This window comes from Equus asinus, chromosome 2 (genome assembly GCF_041296235.1).
Source record: "Equus asinus isolate D_3611 breed Donkey chromosome 2, EquAss-T2T_v2, whole genome shotgun sequence".
Classification (NCBI taxonomy): Eukaryota; Metazoa; Chordata; class Mammalia; order Perissodactyla; family Equidae; genus Equus; species Equus asinus.
The window spans coordinates 138,429,226-138,450,631 of NC_091791.1; the positions used below are offsets into that span (position 1 = coordinate 138,429,226).

The 21,406-nt window shown below is 36.0% G+C and overlaps 1 protein-coding gene across 9 annotated transcripts in view; it reads left to right on the plus strand.

The window, feature by feature from the left end:
* Positions 1 to 21,406, plus strand: part of ICE2 (interactor of little elongation complex ELL subunit 2) — a 65,142-nt gene that overhangs the window by 22,297 nt on the left and 21,439 nt on the right. For 5 of the 9 annotated variants that reach the window (XM_014851034.3, XM_070500606.1, XM_070500614.1 and 2 more), the window contains exons 7-12: positions 664 to 780; positions 953 to 1,112; positions 2,036 to 2,217; positions 8,600 to 9,593; positions 10,326 to 10,501; positions 15,856 to 15,985. In XM_014851034.3, coding sequence (XP_014706520.3) covers positions 664 to 780; positions 953 to 1,112; positions 2,036 to 2,217; positions 8,600 to 9,593; positions 10,326 to 10,501; positions 15,856 to 15,985 — 1,759 coding nt within the window. Of the gene's footprint in view, positions 1 to 663; positions 781 to 952; positions 1,113 to 2,035; positions 2,218 to 6,894; positions 6,937 to 8,599; positions 9,594 to 10,325; positions 10,502 to 15,855; positions 15,986 to 21,406 lie in introns of all 9 variants that reach the window. The other 4 variants (XM_044764777.2, XM_070500619.1, XM_070500601.1 and 1 more) reach the window with 1 other exon arrangement.

Here is a 21,406-nt window from a genome sequence, read left to right on the forward strand (position 1 = left end):
TTCTTTCTTTTTTTTTTTTTTTAGATTTTATTTTTTCCTTTTTTTCCCCAAAGCCCCCTGGTACATAGTTGTGTATTCTTCGTTGTGGGTCCTTCTAGTTGTGGCATGTGGGACGCTGCCTCAGCGTGGTTTGATGAGCAGTGCCATGTCCGCGCCCAGGATCCAAACCAACGAAACACTGGGCCGCCTGCACTGGAGCGCACGAACTTAACCACTCAGCCACAGGGCCAGCCCCCCAACTTTATTTCTTGATTTTCTTTTCTTAGTTCCCATCTTTCTTAATGTTCCTGAATATAAGCAGGAAGCCCTTTTTCTTTTAAGTGATTTTACTCAGAATCGTATTTGAAGTGTGTGTAGAGAGGATATTTTAAAGTTTCTGCTATACCGTGTTAGGATTTGTACCTCATAAAATGAGGAGTTAGAATTTAAAGTGCAGAGAAAATTCCATGACACTCTTGTCTTGGACCCTCTTAAAAAAAAATCTGTATGGTGATTGGCAGGCCAAAACATGAAAGTCTTGATTTAAGGCAGCTCTAAATTTGATATTTACATTTAGTAGAATGAATTTTAAGTTAAAAGTTTCATATAATGAAAGGATACTTTTCTTACAGGGAAAATATATCAAGATTTTTCCAATAAAAGATTCATTTTTTTCTTATTTAGGGCAGTGTAAAGTATGTGAAAACAGTATTTCCATCAATGCCTGCAAAGTTGCAGCTCTCAAAAGATAACATATCTGCCACTGAAACAGCAGAACAAACAGCTGCAGCTATGCATTATGTAAGTAGAAAGGTGGTTTTGGATCTTCCAAGTAATCTTCTGTACCTCCAAGGGTCCAGATAACCTAATTGTTCTAAAGTCCCCTCGCTGAATCTCTCCCTTCTTTTCATTACTTTATCAAAGAAACTGCCAATAAATATAATCAAGTAACAAGTTATATGTTGTTTTTCAGGATATTAGTAAAGATCCAAATGCAGAGAAGCTTGTTTCAAGATATCACCCTCAGATAGCTCTAACTAGTCAATCGTTATTTACCTTATTAAATAATCATGGACCAAACTACAAGGAACAGTGGGAAATTCCATTGTGTATTCAACTCATACCTGTTGCAGGTTTGTGATATGCCATGTCAAATAATGCTCTCAAAAGAGTTGGAACAGCTCCCTTTCAGCCATCTAAACATAGGTGGTCATTTGTCAGATACAAAAATCTAAGTTTTGGTTTAAAGAGGATATAAATTTGACATTTATATTCAGTAGAACTTTTTAGATATGCCGTGCTACTATAGAATTGATCATTGTAATTGAGCTATTAGATCTACAGAATGTATAGTGATGTTGAGGGGTGAGAGGTAGGTAGAGAAGCAACTGTGGTTTAGGGTGGCCAAAAATACGTGAAATGATAAGGCGCTTCTGTCTTTTATTGAAATGAAAAGAATGCAGTACTAGAGAACCTCAGATGGCTGAGTTTCCAGGACTTACTTACTTGTCTGTTATTGGAATTCAGAATTAAAATAGGTATATACTTATAAGCATAGCATAGTCTCTCTTTGAACAGTAAAATCAATATTTGCACATAAATTCCTTTGTATGAAAGATTATTACCCTTCTATTTTGGTTCATATTTAACAATTTTTTCATATTTTCCAGAATTAATATTATGTTAACAACATAATTATCGTAAATGAAAAACTATGTCTCGTGAAACATGCTAAAAATTTCATCACTTTTTGAAAGTATAAATCTATAGGAACAGAGTAATAATGACAGTGAAAGTATAACAATAGAAAGCAGAGAATCCTTTAAAAAAAGTTGTTAGAGAGCATATTTTTCTTGCCAGATTCTCTTGCTTTTAGATCTCCAAGGGACTTTAAAGATCTGATTCAAGGGTGGCAAATATGGAGACACGTGCTGCCACCTTTCTATCCTGTGTCTCTTTGTTTACTGATTCTTTTATCATACATCCTGTTTTTGTTGTTGTTTTTAATATAACTACTAGAAACTAATCACCTCTTTTCTTCTGTTTCTGTTTTAAGGTTCAAAACCAGTTAAAGTAATTTATATTAATTCACCACTTCCCCAAAAGAAAATGACAATGAGAGAGAGAAATCAAATCTTCCATGAAGTTCCATTAAAATTCATGATGTCTAAAAACACATCTGTTCCAGTCTCTGCAGTATTTATGGACAAACCAGAAGATTATATATCTGAAATGGATGTATGTAATGCTGTCTTTGTTTTCTTAGGGGAATGTACTTATTCTTTTGAAGCATGAAGTTTTATTGCAAGTTTTTTGATGTAGAAGATAAAAATAGAGGGTTTAGGTTGAAACTTAAAATTGAATCCCAGGTTGAGCTAGACTTTAGGCAACTAATTTAACCTCCCTCAGCCTCAGTTTCCTTTTTTTATAAAAGAAAGGTGATAAAACCTACTTCACAAGACTGTTATAAGGATTAAGTTTGATATTATATGTAAAATGCTAAGTGGAGTCTTTAGTATTATGTATATACTAAAAACGCAGTGATGGTGGTAATCCTTTTGGTGGTTTTATTTAATTGGTCTCGTTCATATTCAAGAGTTTTTACGTGTGAAAGGGAACAGATGAGTTTGGCGCAAGAAGTATTTGGCCATATTATTAATTCTTTTCAATGTACTTAGTAGCTTTGTGATGTAGGCAACCTACATAATCTCGCTGTGTCTAGTTTGCTCATCTGTAAAATGAGTATCATGATCTTACCTAACGCATGGGATTTTCTGGGACTAAATGAGTTAATACATGTAAAGCATTTAGAACAATGCTTGGCACTCCATAAATACTAGCTTTTGTTATTTCTGTATTTTAAAATATTTTCCATGATCATTAAGGTGAGACAGTCTGTTTTTATGCAAAACTTTATTCATTCATTCCACAAATATTTATTGAGCAGAGACTGTTCTATGCACTGAGGATACAGCAGTGAATTTAAAGTCTTTTTTCTCTTGGAGCTTACAGTACTGGCAGAGGGCACAGATAATTAATAAAACAGTACCAAAAAAGCAAGTAGTGGTAAATGCTATGCAGAAAACTACAGAAGGTTAAGGGGAACAAGATGAAAATGAGACTGTTTTAGATTGATGATCAAGATGGCTTTTCCAAGGACAGGAATATGAACAGAGACTTGAATAAAGTAAGAGAGCAAACAAAATTAGAAAATAAAATGGAAAAATGTTTTTCTTATTTATACCTGAGAGTATATACTATTTTAAGGATATTGACTTTTTGTGTTTCATATTTGTTTATATGTTTTTCTCTGTTTGCATTTGCCTTTAATATTTTTGTGATGTATATGTCATAAAGCACTCCCAACTTAAGTTTTCTTTTTTAATATTTTTTAAATCTACCTAAACTTACAGTGCTGTGAGGTGAATGTCAGGGAGTAACAGGTGCTGTGAAGTAACATGAAGTAGGTTAAGAGGGATGAAAAGTGACAGACTTCTTTCACTAATGGCAGACTAGGTAATTTGGACCTTCCCCATTACTGATGACACTAAAAACGCTGGACAAAATATAAAAATTTCTTTCTTAGAATCATCAAAGAGCTAACAAAATAGGAATTGCAGGACTGAGATACCGGAGAAGAATAGAATCCAGGGAGGTAAGTCTATCTAGGGTCATTTTTGCCCTGGATAGTATTTGCCAGTTCTGAAGAGAAAACAGCAGATGAAGTGTTGTTTTGGCAGCATCACAGGAGGAGGGGAACAAAAGTCAGAGTTCAGTTTTCCACCAAGGACTTAGACCACTGTAAGGCTTCACCCCAGGAGTAGGGGTGAACCAGAAATAAATCAGCTTTCTCAGAGATTGTAGCCTCAGTTTTCAGGTCTTGAACTTGGATTCAGATGCTTTTGGATTGCTAGTGTTTCTAGGCACTTAGCAAAAGCAAATGAAATCTTGAGAGAAACAATGTCATTTTCAGCCTCAAATTATTCCTACAAATAACTTTTAAAAGATAGCATCCAGAAAACATTTAAAATTAATTAGAGACAGGAGGAGACTAGATACCGTGAACGAGAACCATCAGAAACAATGACCAAAGAAATTGGCTCACAGAAATGGATCCTAGAATTATCAGTCACAAATGTTAGCCAACTCTGTTTAATTATACAACATTCAAGGAAATTAAAGCCATGCTTGAAAGTTTCAGTGAGGAACTAGAAACTTTTCAAAGAGATAAAAGATAAGAAATATGCAGAATAGGGCAAGAGATAGAGAGGATATAGTGAGAATGTCTGACATATGTGTAATTGCACCTAGAAAGATGGTGTAAAAGAGATAATGGGACCAAACCATACTTGGAGACAAAGAAAAAACTAAAAGCCGCCAGAGAAACAAAAGGCACATACCTATACAGAACTGAGAGTTAGATTTGCAAATAACTTCTCAGCAACAACAATGGAAGCCAGAAGACTTTGGAACAATATATTGTGCTGAGAGAAAATAACCTCTTACTAAAATTCTCTAACCAGTGAAAATATCCTTAGATACCAAAAAATTAAATAAAGATGTTTTCAGATAAAAACTGAGTTTGCTGCCAGCAGACCATCTCTCGTGGGTGTTCTTCAGGCACAAGGAAAATAATCCCAGAGAGAAAGAGGATGGTGAAAGATGCAAGAAGGAACCAGGAGTAACAAAAGTGAAAATAATGTGGATAGGCTTTAATTTGTAGGTGAGTGCAGGGAACTTGAGAGAGTTCTGAGATGACCGGGCCCTAAGAACTCTAGAAACTAACCAGCCAAAATCCCTTTCAAGGCAAAAGCCTTCACTCAGGAAAAATCACTGGTGGTAGAGTCCATATTGAGCAGAACAAGGACATGAAAGGTAAAGAAAAGACAAGTTTTCAGATACTTGTGAGAGAGGGGGAATAGAGGAAGCAGATCTCAGAATGTACTAAAGATTTTATATGCACACACATACATGCCTCCATCCATGCATACTTTGTGGTACCAATGAAGCGTGAGCTGAGAGCCATGAAGCTAAAAAGCTGCCCTGGCGTGCCCACACACAGGATTATCCTTCCACAGGAGCAGGAAAACCCATGTCATTTAAACATGAGCAACAGAAGCAGATTGATGGAAGCTCTTACAAAGATATTAGAAGAAAAGGAGATAATTGCTATAACATTTCTATAGTCAAGTGAAGAAAGATGTGCCCATAAAACAGATGAAAACTAATGTGCTCATCCTTTGCCCTAGAAATCTCACGTCTAGAAATGTAGCTCAGAAGTATGTTAGGAAGAGAACAAAATGTATGTCCAAGGTATTCATTGCAGCTCTATTTGTAGTAGCAGAAGATTGGAAACAATCCACATGTCCCTAACAGGGTATTGATTAAATAAACTGTATATCCTCAATAGCATACTGTGCAGCTTTTAAAAGGAATGAGGGAATTCTAGATATGCAACTGCCCAGTAATATCCAAGATATATTGTTAAGCGAAAAAGGCAAGGAAGAGAACATTTTGTGTAATATGCTAATTTTTTATTTATGGAAGGGGAAAATACAAACATACACATACGTACACGTATTTGTTCATATTTAAAAAGAAAATACCCCACACAATGAAGAATAAACCTGAAATTAATGAAACTGGTTAACTGCGGGGGAGGGATGGAATGAATTGGAGGAGGCAGCGATGTCAACTAGATTTCTCTGGATGTACTTTATAGTTTTGAACCATATAAATGTTTTACATGTGTATAAAACATTTAAAAAATATTATAAAAGCCAAATCAAAGCTGAAATGAAACAAATGCATCCTGTGTATATCAAGTTAGTGGTTTAGCCACTCAAAGAATTATTATTTGAATGATTAGAAACTTAGAAATTTGTACATCACTAAAGATTTATATCCTAAGTTCAAAAAGAACTGCCAGAAAATCTTAAACTGCATTAGTAACCATATTGTTAGTAATGATTTTGCTATTGTTATTTTGAATGCATTAGATAATAGGATAAAGCAAATAAGTAATTATATTAGGAACCAAGAATTTTAGCATGAGAGACACAAATGCAAATCAAAGAAGTAAAAACCCTATAATAATATTGGAATTGTATCAAAAAGATACCAGAACCAATGTGAAGGGTTTCCCATTGGCCGGAGATTCAGGGGATAGAGAATGTGTTAAATGACATCTTAGGGATGCAGAAGTTAAAATCCAGAATGTGGAGATTTTTACAGGATAACTAATCCGGTTTCTTCTACAATTATCTGGTGGATGTAGAAGTTGGCAGAGGTAAGGGGGAAAGTCTTTAGCAAATTAAACAAAATTGAAAGACATGTCAACCAAATGCAGTGTAGGAATCTTGGTTGGATCCTGATTCTAATAAACAATTGTAAAAAGACATTTTTCAGACTGGGAAATTTTTACACTGATTAGGTATGGCATTAAGGAATTATTAATTTTTATTGATGTAACTAATGATATATTTTATAGAAGAATCCTTTTACAGCTATAAAGTATTTACCGATAAATGATATTTTTAATTTTGAATTTGTTCTTTTGGGGGTGAGAGCATTGTTTTTCAATTCCTTAGTTTTGGGTTTTGCATTTATTAAATTTCTTCATTTTTTTATGATTATGTTTTCCTATTTCTTGAAAAGGCTATGAATTATACTTCTTATTTTTAATGTCTAGTGTTCTAATTTTTGTTGCTTTGTAAGTATTCTATAATTACTTTAATTTCTTCTTTTATCTAACAATTTGAAGTGGTTTTTAATTTCTAAGTCCTTGGGTTTATTGTTGTTTATTTGCATTTTTCTTAATGATTTCTAATTTTATTTCCTTCTAAACAGAGAGTAAGACCTTAGCAGATTCTGCTTTGTGCTATATTGATGTTATCTTTGTATATTAATTTATAGTCCGTCTTTGGAAATGCCCCTTGGATTCTTGGGAGGGAAAAGGTATATCTTTGTAGTCTATATGTATGTTTTCAGTCATTCATATATATTTATTTCAATCATTTAAATATTATTCATACTTTCTATATCCCTGTTTATTTTTACTTAGAGACAGTGTATTGTTGAACAAGATCATTCCAGATCTTGGAATGCAATTATGTTTCTGTAAAATTTTCCTTTTGTTTTTCAATTTTGACCACTGTTTTGATGTTGTTATTTGGCATGTCACAATTCATTATCTGTTCATCATGGATTTCATCTTTTTTCAACATTGGATTCCCTTTTCTATCTGTTGCTTTTTGTGTTGAATTCTGCTTTGTTCTAACACTTAATGTTGCTATTCCTTCTCTCTCTGTTTCTCGATGTCAGGTCTCTCTCTCTCTCTCTTTTTTTTTTTTGGTGAGGAAGATTGGCCCTGAACTAACATCTGTGCCCATCTTCCTCTGTTTTGTTTGTGGGACACCGCCACAGCATGGCTTGATGAGAGATGTGTAGGTCTGCATTGGGGATCTGAACCCATGAACCCCGGGTCACCAAAGCAGAGCACAATAACTTAACCACTATGCCACTGGGCCGGCCCCCCATGGTTTTGGTTTTAACCTTTTTGTGTAAGAATGCCTCATGTAAACAGCATATAGTTCAGTTTTATTTTTTCGCTAAATCTGGTAGTCTTATTTTAGTAAGAGCTACCATTACTGAGAAGCTGCTTAACTATATGCCAGGGACTATGCCAAGAAACTTTCTATATGTGATTTCTTATTTAATCCTTAGAACAAATCCAAGAAGATGACCTTATTATCACTGTTTTAGAGATGAGGAAATTGAGGTTTAGAGAGTTTAGATAACTTACACAGGTTGATCTTTCTTACTCACTACCTGATTGCTGTCAGAATATTTCTTTCTCAATCCTAACCTGTAAGACCTAGTGGGTCTGTACAGCCCACAACCAGATTTATCTCAGTGCTCTGCCAGATTGAAGAGGTCTGCTGCTGCTTGGGGAGAGGACAGTTTATTCCTGAATAAATTAAAGCTGTCTGGAGTTCTTCCGTTACCAAAACAGTACATGAAGAACTACAACCTCAACGGCTTCGTGTCCCAGAATACAATAAAACCACTCCTGTCCATTTCTCCTCATTTTACTGAGAGTTGATTTCCCTAAGTAGATGTAGAAAATAAGTCACCGATTGATGTTAGGGCTACACCAGAGCCTGGCGACACTTCCCCGACTGCTTTAGAAAGCAGCTTCCTCTCAGTGCCAAAGGGGCTTTCCCCCTCGTCAGCTCAGTTCGGGTGTCTTTGCAAGAGTGTGTGCAGTGGGTATGGAAAATCCACTGCCTTTTTGTCTGGCCCAATACTTCTTTATGGTCCTGTTTTTTGATGAGTGGAAATTCCTCTTGGGATGTGATAGTTCACAAATATTCTCCATTTCACATGCTGTTACAAGTTGGCAAATTTGTCTGTGTTTCTTCAGTGTTTCAGTGGGAAGGTAAGGTTAAATAAATTAGTTGCTAGTAGTTTATTATCATCTTAGGCAATAACCTTTCAGAGTCGTTACACTTTTCTTTCTACTTTTAAAGAACATGTATGTGAGGCGTAGTGACATTAAGAGATAGATGAGGGGTGGCTTGCAATTTTTTCTAATAGTTTACTAATATATTTTCTTAAGATGTCTTATGAAGTTAATGAGTGCCGAAAAATTGAGACCCTTGAAAATTTGGATCTGGATTTTGATGATGATGTTACAGAACTTGAAACTTTTGGAGTAACCACCACGAAACCATCGAAGTCACCAAGTCCAGCAAGCACTTCCACAGTAGCCAACAAGATAGATACTCCCACAGCCCCCAGCACAGCAGCCACCTCTGTGGCATCAAATGCACCAGACATTTCGGCTCATTCTAGAAGTTTATCTCAGATTCTGATGGAACAGTTGCAGAAGGAGAAACAGCTGGTGACTGGTATGGATAGCGGGCCTGAAGAGTACAAAAATAAAGACGATCAGGGATTTGTACCATGTGGAGAAAATGTATCAAATTCTGACAAGTCTTTGATGCAAGATAGTGACTTGAAAATGCCAGATGACTTACGGTTAGAAAGTTCCACAGACATCGAAACCTCTAATCAAAGTGATATGGCTGTTGATGTGATGTATGCCAATGAAAGCCTGAGTGCTCTAGAGAACACAGACAATTCAAAGGAAAAGACCGTGACGTCAGAAGCAGCTAGAACTGAAGATGAAGTTCTTTGCGATAGTGATACAGATGAAGACTGTTTAATCATTGATACAGAGTGTCAAAGTAATAGTAGTGGAAAAACAGCCAATGTGGGTTCTAATTTAAGTTCTAAACCCGCTAGCCCAAATTCTTCCTCAGGACAGGCTTCTGTAGGAAACCAGACTAATACTACTTGTAGTCCTGAAGAGTCGTGTGTTTTAAAAAAACCTATCAAACGAGTATATAAAAAATTTGATCCAGTTGGAGAAATTTTAAAAATGCAGGATGAACTCTTAAAGCCAATTTCCAGAAAAATACCTGAATTGCCCTTAATGAATTTAGAAAATTCTAAACACCCTCCTGTTTCCGAGCCACCCTCTGCTCCTTCAGATGCCTCTGGTTGGCCAAAATCTGTATGGCCTTCTGCGTTTCAGAAGCCAAAAGGACGTAAGTAAATATTTACGAAGAACTTGATATATTAACTGTTTTGCCGATTCCTTATCCTTAGGTTTTTCTCCTTCATTACCTCACTTTCTCATTATTATAATCTGTTTTATAATCTTAAATAGTCATTGATGTGTCATTTTTCAATCTACAGATCAGTATTTCAGCTTCCAAAACCATCTCTCTAAATGCGCACCCAAAGTTATATGGAGATTTATAACCTATGTTGCCTGTGTGTATCCAACATGTACAGTGGCTGCTAAGCTGTAGGTGATGTGCTTCACTGAACTGAGGAAGGGGAAGGGGACCAAACATAGTTAAACATTTCTTAATCTGAAGTTTTTTTCTTGGCGTTGGACTGCAATTTTATGCTTTTTCATTTTGTGAAACATATAAAGCTGCACCTCAGTTCTCTCTAGATTAGGAATAACATTATTTTTTCAAACTCTTTTCTTCTCACTTCATATGTTGTCTCACTAATTTATGCTTTGCCTAGGGTTAGTGAAGGTAGGAGTTAAAAGGAAGAGAACATTAGAGCTTTGATTTCAGCTCTTGCTGCAGTTCCAGTAGAAATAAACAGAAATGGTAATAGTGTGATGGTCAACTTGGAGGAAGTAGAAAGTTAAAGTTGTAGAAGTTTAAAAATAGGTAATTGAATTGTTTTATCTTGGATTAGGATGCATAAAGGGCCAATGTATTTTAAAATAAAAATGAGAAATGTAATTATTTTTAAAGGATTGCCATATGAACTTCAGGACTATGTTGAAGATACATCAGAATATATAGCTCCTCAGGAAGGAAATTTTGTTTACAAGTTATTTAGCCTGCAAGACCTGTTGTTACTTGTGCGATGCAGTGTCCAGAGGATAGAGACCAGACCGCGTTCTAAAAAACGGAAGAAAATCAGAAGAGTAAGTTGTTACCTGGGGAGTTAGGATGTGGTAGAATAAGTAGATAATCAGCAAATATTTAATATGCCATAGTTATGAAATGTAATTTTAAATTGTTGATCACTCCTATCATAGTTTTTCCAGGTTGAGGGTTTTTTTAAATAAAATACCGACAACACTTTTAATAAGGGAAAGTGTTTGGTTAAATATAATACTCATGAATGCTGATAACATTCTCCCATGGAATATACAAACTTTTTGAAAATTTGACCTGGCACATATGTTCCTGCTCTCTGTGTGAATTTGGATTTCCATTGTGACATATTTGCCCCTTTCACGCTTACCTTGGGGATCATCTTGACTCATTTTAGAAGTCCAAGTTATGAAAGGTGGGCTTTCACACACATTTGAGGAGTCTCCCCAGAGTTGTTAAACAACCAGATGTCTCCCTTTCTTTTTTCCCTTTTTTCCCTGTTGTTTCTTTTGGGCTTTGATATACTTTTCTCAGTTAAAAAAGTTTTTGCTACAATTTGAGTACATTAATTCCCCCTTATCTACCATTTCGCTTTCTGAGGTTTCAGTTACCCACGGTCAACCATGATCTAAAAATATTAAATGGAAAGTTCCAGAAATAAACAATTCATAAGTTTTAAATTGTGCATTGTTCTGAGTGGTGGGATGAAATGTCATTCCACCCTGCCTGGGATGTGACTCATCCCTTTGTTTAGCATATCCCTTTACATACACTACTTGCTCATTAGTCACTTAGTAGCCACCTTGGTTATCAGATTGATTGTCAAAGTACTGCAGTGTGTATGTTCAAGTAACCCTTATTTTACTCACTAATGGCCCCAAAGCACAGGAGTAGTGATGTTGGCAATTGGGATATGCCAAAGAGAAGCTGTAAAGTGCTTCCTTTAAGTGAAAAGGTGAAAGTTCTCAACTTAATAAGAAAAGAAAAAAATCAAATGCTGAGATTGCTAAGATCTACGGTAACTTTTATTGCAGTATATTGTTATAATTGTTCTATTTTATTATTAGTTATTGTTAATCTCTTACTGTGCCTAATTTGTAAATTAAACTTTATCATAGGTAAGTATGTATGTACAGGAAAAAACCTAGTATACAGGGTATTTGGTACTATCCGCAGTTTCAGGCATCTGCTGGGGGTTTTGGAACGTATCCCCCTGAATAAGGGGGGACTACTGTAATTGGTTCTTTCAATGGTTTGCCATATTCGATGTTTGAAGTTCTCTTTCAGATTAGTTTGATTAGTGTGTGTGACCACTGAATTCTGCTAAATAAAGAGCAGCTTCTATATTATAATTGATTATATAGGAACTAATGAAGTCTCTGACTTTTTCTTCAGAGGATTTTTTCTGTTGTGTACATTTGTCATGGTACACTTTTTTTTCCTCTCAGTTTGGTGTCTCTGTCTCTTCCTGTCTAACCTACCACCCAATAAGAATCTTCAGTGACCACTTTAGAATATCAGTGTGCTTTGGGCCAGGGATCAGAAGACTCAAGAATGTTCCAGCATTGACCCTTGTGGATCAAGCCCCTGACTACTACTTATCATGTTAGAAGTAACTGAAAGAAAAAGAAAAAGAAGTGCCAACATTTCTAAACTGCTAATAACAGCAGTGTGAGGGTCTCTCATGACAAAACTCTTAAGTCTAACCCCTCAGGATCTAGGATATATGCTTGGTCCACCAGAATCCAATGGTCTTGATGGATCTTTTGCTTAATGATACTTTTATCCTTTGTTAAATAGAAGGAAGATTGTGAATAAGTTACTAAATTCTTAATTCTCATAATTTGGTTTTCATCACTGCTTTAGACTTGAAATATTGGAAACCAAATGGCTTTGAATTAAATGTATGGGGGAGTGTTTTTTATAACAGAAAGTCAAGGAGTGACAAAATACTATAGCTTTGATATTGGTCTCCTCCTAAATAAATACTAATATTTTCTGTATTAAAAGATTTTACTTTATTTGCTGATTTTTTCCTTCCTCATCTATATTTAACTGGGATTGATTGAATGGCCATAGCATGAACCTCTTGAATACATGTAGTGTCAAGTGCTATGGATTGTATTTTCAAGGTTTTCTTTCTTTAATTCTTACTTGCTATCTCTCTCATTTATTTAGTGGCTAACTCATTTCTTTCACTTTCTACCCTGTGGGTCCATGTGACTTTGTATTGATCTGCCAGTTTACAGCATTTAGAAATTATTGATGGCCAGTATCTTTTTTTTTTTTTCCTCTTGAGGAAGATTAGTCCTGAGCTAGCTGCTGCCAGCCCTCCTCTTTTCGCTGAGGAAGACTGGCCCTTAGCTAACATCCATGCCCATCTTCCTCCACTTTATATGTGAGACACCTACCACAGCATGGCTTGCCAAGTGGTGCCGTGTCCACACCCGGGATCCGAACCAGAGAACCCTGCACCGTTGAAGCGGAATGTGCAAACTTAACTGCTGCGGCACCAGGCCGGCCCTGATGGCCAGTATCTCTTAAGGAAGAATAGCATAGGGATATTTTGGATACTGATTTAATTCTTGAGACAGTCTGTTAAGGCCATTGTCATTCACTTGACTAAAGCAAAATTTGTAAATGTCAAGACATTGCCTTATAGGAGAGAATTCAGTCTTCATCAAGATATATCAAAACAGTTAAGCACCAAAGAATATCTAAATTGGAGCCTTATATTTCTGATTGTGTCAAACCCAGAGTAAAATTTTCAATGAATGCTTATCATAGTGCACCTATCATTATATGTAATAGTTTAGTACTGGTCATTTAAATGCCTTAGTAGAATATATTCCCCTTGGCATCATGTCCTTTTCATTTATTGTTTCTCCCAAATGTTTTGTACCATAGAAGCTCAATAAATAGGTATTGAATAAGTGAGAAAAATTGAGAGGTGAGGAAAGGAGGGTGTTGTTAAGAAAGGGAAATTAAGGGAAGTTGAGGCACTAGTTTGAGAAATTTTAAAGTGGTACTGTTTAAACTCTAATTAAATGAGAATGCATCCTCATTAATATTTCCTACTTAGAAACCAACTATTTAGATAAAGCTTTAAAATACTTAGAAGTCTCTTCAACCTCTGACGTCCAAGAAACTCATCTCTCCTTTATTTTTCTTTGGTTCTTCAATTATGTGTTATCATAGTTGAGATTTTAGTTTCCAATATCATTTTTCCTTCTCATCAAAACTCTGCTTAATAAGAGCTGCGTGTCAGAGGAGAACCTAAAACAGCAGCCAGTCTCACATGATAGAATGGAGGCAAGCAGGCTAATGTGGACCACAAGATGCAGCTGGAGCTTACTGAGTTCCACACATAATTATGAAATCCAGACCAAGTAACTTTAAGTGATTTGATATTATCTGTTATTGTCTGTCTCGATTAACTAAATTTCCTAAGAGCTGTATTCTAAAGTGATTCAAAAATTTAGATCCAGTTATTTTACAGTTTCTATTGGCATTCTAGGGCAGAAACATGAACCTGAAGGTGCTTGACTATTAGGAAAGAATAGACTGTACCTAATGGGGTCAGTGACAGGATACTAGCTAGGAAATACCTATTTAGGAATGTATGTAAAAGTTAAAAGATTTGTGTGAAAAATTGGAGGACAGAGAATCAAGAAAAGCTTTCACTTGGGGAGAACAGGAGCTACCAATCAAGGGAGAAAGGAAATAGTAAATTTAATATTTATAGTTTGAAAACTTTGTACTTAAAATTTCACTTTAATTTTGGCATACTAAGATAAAATATTCAGATTTTTCTTTCCCTTGACTTCCTGGAGATGGCAGTAGAATACATAGAGAAATTAAAACCAGATTGAGAACTTAGTTTTATAGATATAGCAGTATTATCAAAGAAAATCCCCCGAAGTATTTTGTTTTCAGAAATAGTAGTATTTTTTAATTAAAAAAATCTAGAAATAACTTTATTCATGATCCAAAAAGAGAATCTTCTTTATCATTTAGTCTTTTCCTAAGTCTGCTATAAACTTGCTGTGTGTCCTCAAGCAAGTTTCTTAACCCTTTGGGCCTTCCTTTATCTCTAGCTTCTATTTGCAACTATAAACAGCTGTAAATGCAGGCTACCAGTTGCTAAAGAATTATTGTACAATAAAATGCTTTTAGCGAATAAAATTATCTTAATCATAATTTAATTTTTCTTTTTTTAATTGAGAAGACACGGTAGGGGCCTTGCTACTCCAAGTTTGGCCCCTGGAACAACAGCTTGTTAAAAATGCAAAACCTTGATCTTCACCTCAGATTCTGCATTTTAATGAGGTCACCAGGTTATTCATTCATATGCACATTGAAATTTAAGAGAGACTGCTTTAGAGTTTTAAAACATTCACAGGGAATCATATGAACCAAACTTACTGTTAACAGAAATTTCACTGGATTTGAATTGGTCCTACCACCACCATGTGCCAAGTACACTAAATTTGCCGCTTTATGAAAATCACGAGTTCTGAAACATTTATGAAATATTTTCAAGTATATAAATGGTGACAGCTTAGCATAATTTCAAAAGTACTAACTAGCCATATCACTTTGAGTAAGTTCCTTATACCATATCTTTCTCCTGCAGCCGGAAATGAAGAGATTACTGTTAAGAGTAGAATTTTCTTTGACAGAAATGAGATGACACGAGCACTGTGAACATGACTAACATATTATTTCACAGTGTATATTTCCTTACATATCCTGCTTTAGACAAGTAGTAGGTACAGTCATTTTACTTAATCTATTTAATGTCCTGACCAATAAACCCTAAATGGATAATTTGCCGGATACTTAGTGTCTGGAATAAAGCCTTTGTATTAATGAAGATAACATTCCTGGGTGTTAATTTAGGTATTAATGCTCATACATTTATAGAATGAAAACAAACTGCTCAGAGTATTTGAGCCTGAGACAATGTGACTAATGCTTTAAAGGGGCAAAAAATTCTTACCTTTTTTATCCTCTTGAGAATTATTAGTATATATTATAGTCATTGCTTCCCAGCATCTAGCTTTGAACCTTTGGACAATTGTGTATCGTAGGCTCTGTTCAAGGATTCTGCTGTCAGTCACATTTCCTGATAGAAATAAACTATATGCATGTGTGGGGAGATATGTTGGTTCTGGTTGGAGGTGGGGGGGCTGTTGGTTCGAGATCTGTTGTCCACCCACCTCTTGCCCGCATCTACCAGAGATTCTGTCTGTCTTTCTGTCTGAATCCTGCTGTATTTGAAAGGAGGAAATGAGATTACCCGAAAGCATTTTGAAGGTAGTAAAACTGTATAGTCCAGCGTATTTGCTGTTAATAGTAAATTAGTGGAGCTTTATAAAAGTATAACCTTGCATTGCAGCAATTTCCAGTTTATGTGCTACCAAAAGTGGAGTATCAAGCTTGTTATGGAGTTGAAGCTCTGACTGAAAGTGAACTTTGTCGCTTATGGACTGAAAGTTTATTGCATTCCAACTGCTCATTTTATGTTGGTAAGTTACAAGAGGCTGTGTTCTCCTTTTTAATTCCCTTGTAAATACATACATACTAATTCAGTTATAAATACTTCCACTATGTCCTTTGTGTTTTCTTTTTTCTGATTGTGGTAACATTCCTTCCTATTAAAACACCATTCCTACTCCAGAATTAAATGGCGGGGTAGGAATAGTGGTATCAAATGTTTTAATTTCCCTCTTATTCTTATCTGTTTAGTTGTACATGAATATCAACACAATCATTTTATTTTTAAAATACTTATTTAACAGTATAGTTTACTAAACATATAGATGTTTCCTAACAAGCTTGTTTTAAGTACTGTTTAATTGGTTTAAACATATTTTGAAATTTTAAAAAAATTATAATGACATTGTTTTTAAAATGTCACATATTACCTTGATGAAATGGGTTTTTTTTACTTTGTTTTGGTTTTGGGGTAGGAGTGTAGTTAGGCAGGGATTTAGTTAGTGTTGTCTGGGTTCACGTATGGTTAACATACTTCACATGAAGGATCACTTGCTAATCCTTATTGATTTTGCTCCCTTCCACTGGAATACCTAATCCCAGACTTCTCAGTCCATCCCAGCCGGGTCAAGCTACCCCTCCATGAAGTCATTTCCTTCCTTTGATCTCTCAATGCATTGTCTTTTTTACTACTCTTGTAACTTCTTGCTTTCTTCTTTCTTGTTCTTTTTGACACCATCCTGTCTTCCCGTTAGACAATAAGTACTTTAAGGTCAGAATCTGATGAAACTTTGTATTCTCATAGCGCTTAGCATAATTCCTGGTATGTTATAAGTGTTATAAGTGTTATCCTTGCTTAAACAAAAAAAGGTGACTCACTTGCAAAGTTTTTCCATATTTTGGTTAATTAATATTTTGTCTTATTCTATAAGAATATTAATAAGATAATTGATTCACTCTCTCTGCTTAACCCAAAAAGGAAGTGGCTAAATGCACTACCCGGTGTTGCGCTAACCCACTTCTCCCCCTTCATACACACTGATAGGAATTTGTTGTAGTAGTTTTTGGCCAATAACCACAATTTCAGTATTCCTCCAAAAGACCTCTTACCCTGAAATGCACAAAGAGTCTTCTTGTAACCTACGTGAAAACAATTGCTGGCCACATCCATTTTAGGAAAGGACCAAACAAAAGCTTATCATTGAAATCCTTTTTAAAGTACTGATAGAGAATAGAGATTCATGACTAAAACATTTAAAGTTTTTTTTTAAATATACAGTTTAACAGATAAAACTGCTGTCCTCTATATGGCTTACTTCATCTGAAGTATTCTTTTTTTTTTTTGGTGAGGAAGATTCTCCCTGAGCGTACATCTGTTGCCAGTCTTCCTCTTTTTGCTTGAGGGCAATTTGCCCTGTGCTAACGTCTGTGCCAGTCTTCCTCTATTTTGTATGTGGGTTGCCACCACGGCCTGATTGCCGACAAGTGGTGTAGGTCTGCACCCAGGAACTGAACCTGGGCCACCAAAATAGAGCATACTCAACTTAACCACTAGGCCCTGGGGCCCACCCCCTAAAGTATTTTTAAAAGTCTTAAGTAATCATTACCCTGTGTGCTGTTTATCCTGTTTAAATGCTACCCACTTATAAACCATTCATTTTAAAGTAATAGGATGGTATATTTGGTTTCTTTGACAACTGGTGAGAAACTTATGTTGTATTGTTGTATGGTTCTGTGTGTTTGGGGTTTTTTGGGCGAGAGCGTTGGTTTTTTTGTGTGAGGGTGACTTTTGGTTTTTTTTTCTTTCCTGCATTATTCTTTTTACTTTTATTTTTATTTTTTGGTGAAGATTGACCCTAAGCTAACATCCATTGCTGATCTTCCTCTTTTTTTTTTTTTTTTTTTGCTTGAGGAAGATTGTCCCTGAGCTAGCATCTGTGACAGTATTCTCTATTTTATATGTGGGTTGCTGCCACAGCATGGCTTGATGAGTGGTGTATGTTGGCACCTGGAATCTGAACCCACGAACCCTGGGCTGCCAAAGCAGAGTGTGCGAACTTAACCACTACACCACCGGGCTGGCCCCAGGGTGACTATGTTTTGAAATGCTGTTTTTAAAAGCATCTGTAGGTTTTGAGTGTTTTTAAATGTTGTTACATTACTCTTTTAATTTAAGAAAAATGTTGTAACAGGAAGGGAATGTAGGAGAAAAGGCTCCTAAGTAAGTTTTTATTACAGCTGTTTTCTGGAAACAGGTTACAAACAGAAAGCAAGTCAATTTGTCATTGTGTTATCTGGAATGACTGACTATAATTAAACTAAGTTCTATATCAGATACGACTATAAAGTAGTAAGTGTATGACTCAGTCTCTTTATTTTATAATTATACCTAATATAATGTAGACTTCGTGGTTTTGGTTTTAAAAGAGAGTGCATGTCTACAAATGGTCAAGAGTTAAAGGAGATGCTTGTAAAATACTTAGGACACCTCACTTCAGAAGCATGTATTATTGCCCTTTGGCGTCTAATTAACAGGCAATTGGAAATTATTTTTCCCTGTATGATACTTTGCTAGATATGAGTTATTAGTGTACACTTAAAAGCATTAATGTGTTTCTTTTCAAATAATCTGTTCTTTGATCCTCTCTCTAATACATCATCTTCCTCCCTGCAGTACTCCCCACCTCCCAGCCTCCCAAGGTACAGCTTGTAGGATATTATTGGGTATTTGGGTTTTTTTTTTCCTTTTGGTTCATTATATACCTGCCACTCACAAGCCATTATATATTATCTGATACACTTGAAGTGCTCCAAAATCATCCTTAGAAGCTATTATATATATGTGTGTGTGTATAAAATAATAGAGCAATATTTCTAACTCTCATTTCTCAAGTACGTATTGGGGGTCACGAACTATACATGTATCCATTATTGTTATTTCTCACTGTTCTATAAAATAGATGATGTTTATCTTTGTTTTACAGAGGAGGAAACGGAGACCTAGAGAGTTTATCGCTCAAGAGTACACAATTTGTGGGAAATCTAGAATGTGTATTCATATGTTTTCTGATTCCACAGCCTGTGTTTTTTCCACCATAATAGAATAGTGGGAATCATGCTGAATGTGGAAGTCAGAAGATATGTGTATGAGTAATTTACATTTTACAGTTCTTTTACCCAAGTTAAAATCATTTAAGTTCCCTTAGGCCTCAGCTTTTTCATCTGTATATAATGGATATAGTAATAGTTTGTTCAGCCTGCCTCAGAGACTGTATATACAAGACCTTTTTATTACAATTATTACATAATATATTGCCCCAAAGTAGACTTCCCGTTGATGAAAGTAGATACCACAAGACAATGAAGTAATACCTTGTGTATTTTTGTACTAAGGGAAAAAATGCTATTAACCTAAAATTTTTTTATTTTTTAAAAATTTTATTTTTTTCCTTTTTCTCCCCAAAGCCCCCCGGTACATAGTTGTATATTATTCCTTGTGGGTCCTTCTAGTTGTGGCATGTGGGACGCTGCCTCAGCGTGGTTTGGTGAGCAGTGGCATGTCTGCGCCCAGGATTCGAACCAACGAAACACTGGGCCGCCTGCAGCGGAGCGCGTGAACTTAACCACTCGGCCACGGGACGAGCCCTAACCTAAAATTTAAATGAAAGTATAGAAGGTCGTCTTTATGACACAAGAGTAGGAAAAGCTTTCTTAACTAAAAGTTAAAAGCAGACTAAAACAAAAAGACCAATAATAACCTCTCTATACTTATACATAATTTTAAAAAATGTCTATATAGTACTCCTTCGGTTCTAAGATATTGTCAGTTGTAAAACACACCATTGAATTAATCATGTTTTTCTGTAACATTTTTAACTTTTTAAGTATAGTACACATTCAGAAAAGTGAAAAAAATGTAAGTATACAGCTGAAGGAATTGTAACAAAGCCAGCACTTCTGTAACTAGCACCCAGATCAGGAAGTTGAAGAATACCAGTGCCCCAGAAGACTCCCCTCATGATACTTCCCGGCCATAGCCTTCTTCCTCTGCTCTGATGGGAACTGCTATCCTGGCTTCTACTGTAATCGTTCTGTTTTACTAACTCTCTATAAATGGAACCATAAAGTAGTATTCTTTTGGGGCTGGCCCCGTGGCCGAGTGGTTAAGTTCGCGCGCTCCACTGCAGGCGGCCCAGTGTTTTGTTGGTTCGAATCCTGGGCGCAGACATGGCACTGCTCATCAAACCACACTGAGGCAGCGTCCCCCGTGCCACAACTAGAAGGACCCACAACGAAGAATATACAACTATGTACCAGGGGGCTTTGGGGAGAAAAAGGAAAAAAAATAAAAATCTTGGGACTGCCCCCCGGCCGAGTGGTTAAGTTCATGCGCTCCGCTGCAGGTGGCCCAGTGATTCGTTGGTTCGAATCCTGGGCACGGACATGGCACTGCTCAGCAGGCCACGCTGAGGCAGCGTCCCGCATGCCACAACTAGAAGGACCTACAACAAAGAATATACAACTATGTACTGGGGGACTTTGGGGAGAAAAAGGAAAAAATAAAATCTTTAAAAAAAATAAAAATAAAAAATAAAAATCTTTAAAAGAAAAAATGAGTTAAAAAGAAGTAGTATTCTTTTGTTTATGCCTTCTTTCACTTAATATAGTTTTTTGGTTTTTTTGTTTTTGTTTTTTTTTTAAAGATTTTATTTTTCTCCTTTTTCTCCCCAAAGCCCCCCGGTACATAGTTGTATATTTCGTTGTGGGTCCTTCTAGTTGTGGCATGTGGGACGCTGCCTCAGTGTGGTCTGACGAGCAGTGCCATGTCTGCGCCCAGGATTCGAACCAACAAAACACTGGGCCGCCTGCAGCGGAGTGCGCGAACTTAACCACTCGGCCACGGGGCCAGCCCCTCACTTAATATAGTTTTTGAACTTTATCTATATTGTGTATAAAAGTAGTTTATTTATTTTTATTATTTTGACATGTTCCTTTGTGAGAATATACCACAATTTATCTGTTTAACTTTGGGAGCCTGCTTAGGTTGTTTCCATTTTAATGCAACTACGAACATGCTCACAAATGTCTGTTGGTGCACTGTGCACCCATTGCTCTTGGACGTGCATCTAGGAGTGGAATTACTGGGTCATAGATTCAGCATACATTCAACTACGGTAGATAATTCCAAAAAATTTTCCGAAGTGCTTGTGCCGGTTAACACTTAATTTAGCAGTAAGTGAGGGTTTTGGTGTCTCCACATGCTTGCCCACACTTGGCCTTATCAGTTTATTTAATTTTAGCTATGCTGCTGGGTAGGAATTATTAGTATCTCGTTATTGTTTTAATTTGCCTTTCCTTGGTTATTTATGATGCTGGACTCTTCTTTCATGTGATTAATAATCATTTGGTTGGTCACTTTTGTGAATTGCCTATTCAAACCTTTTGTTCATTTT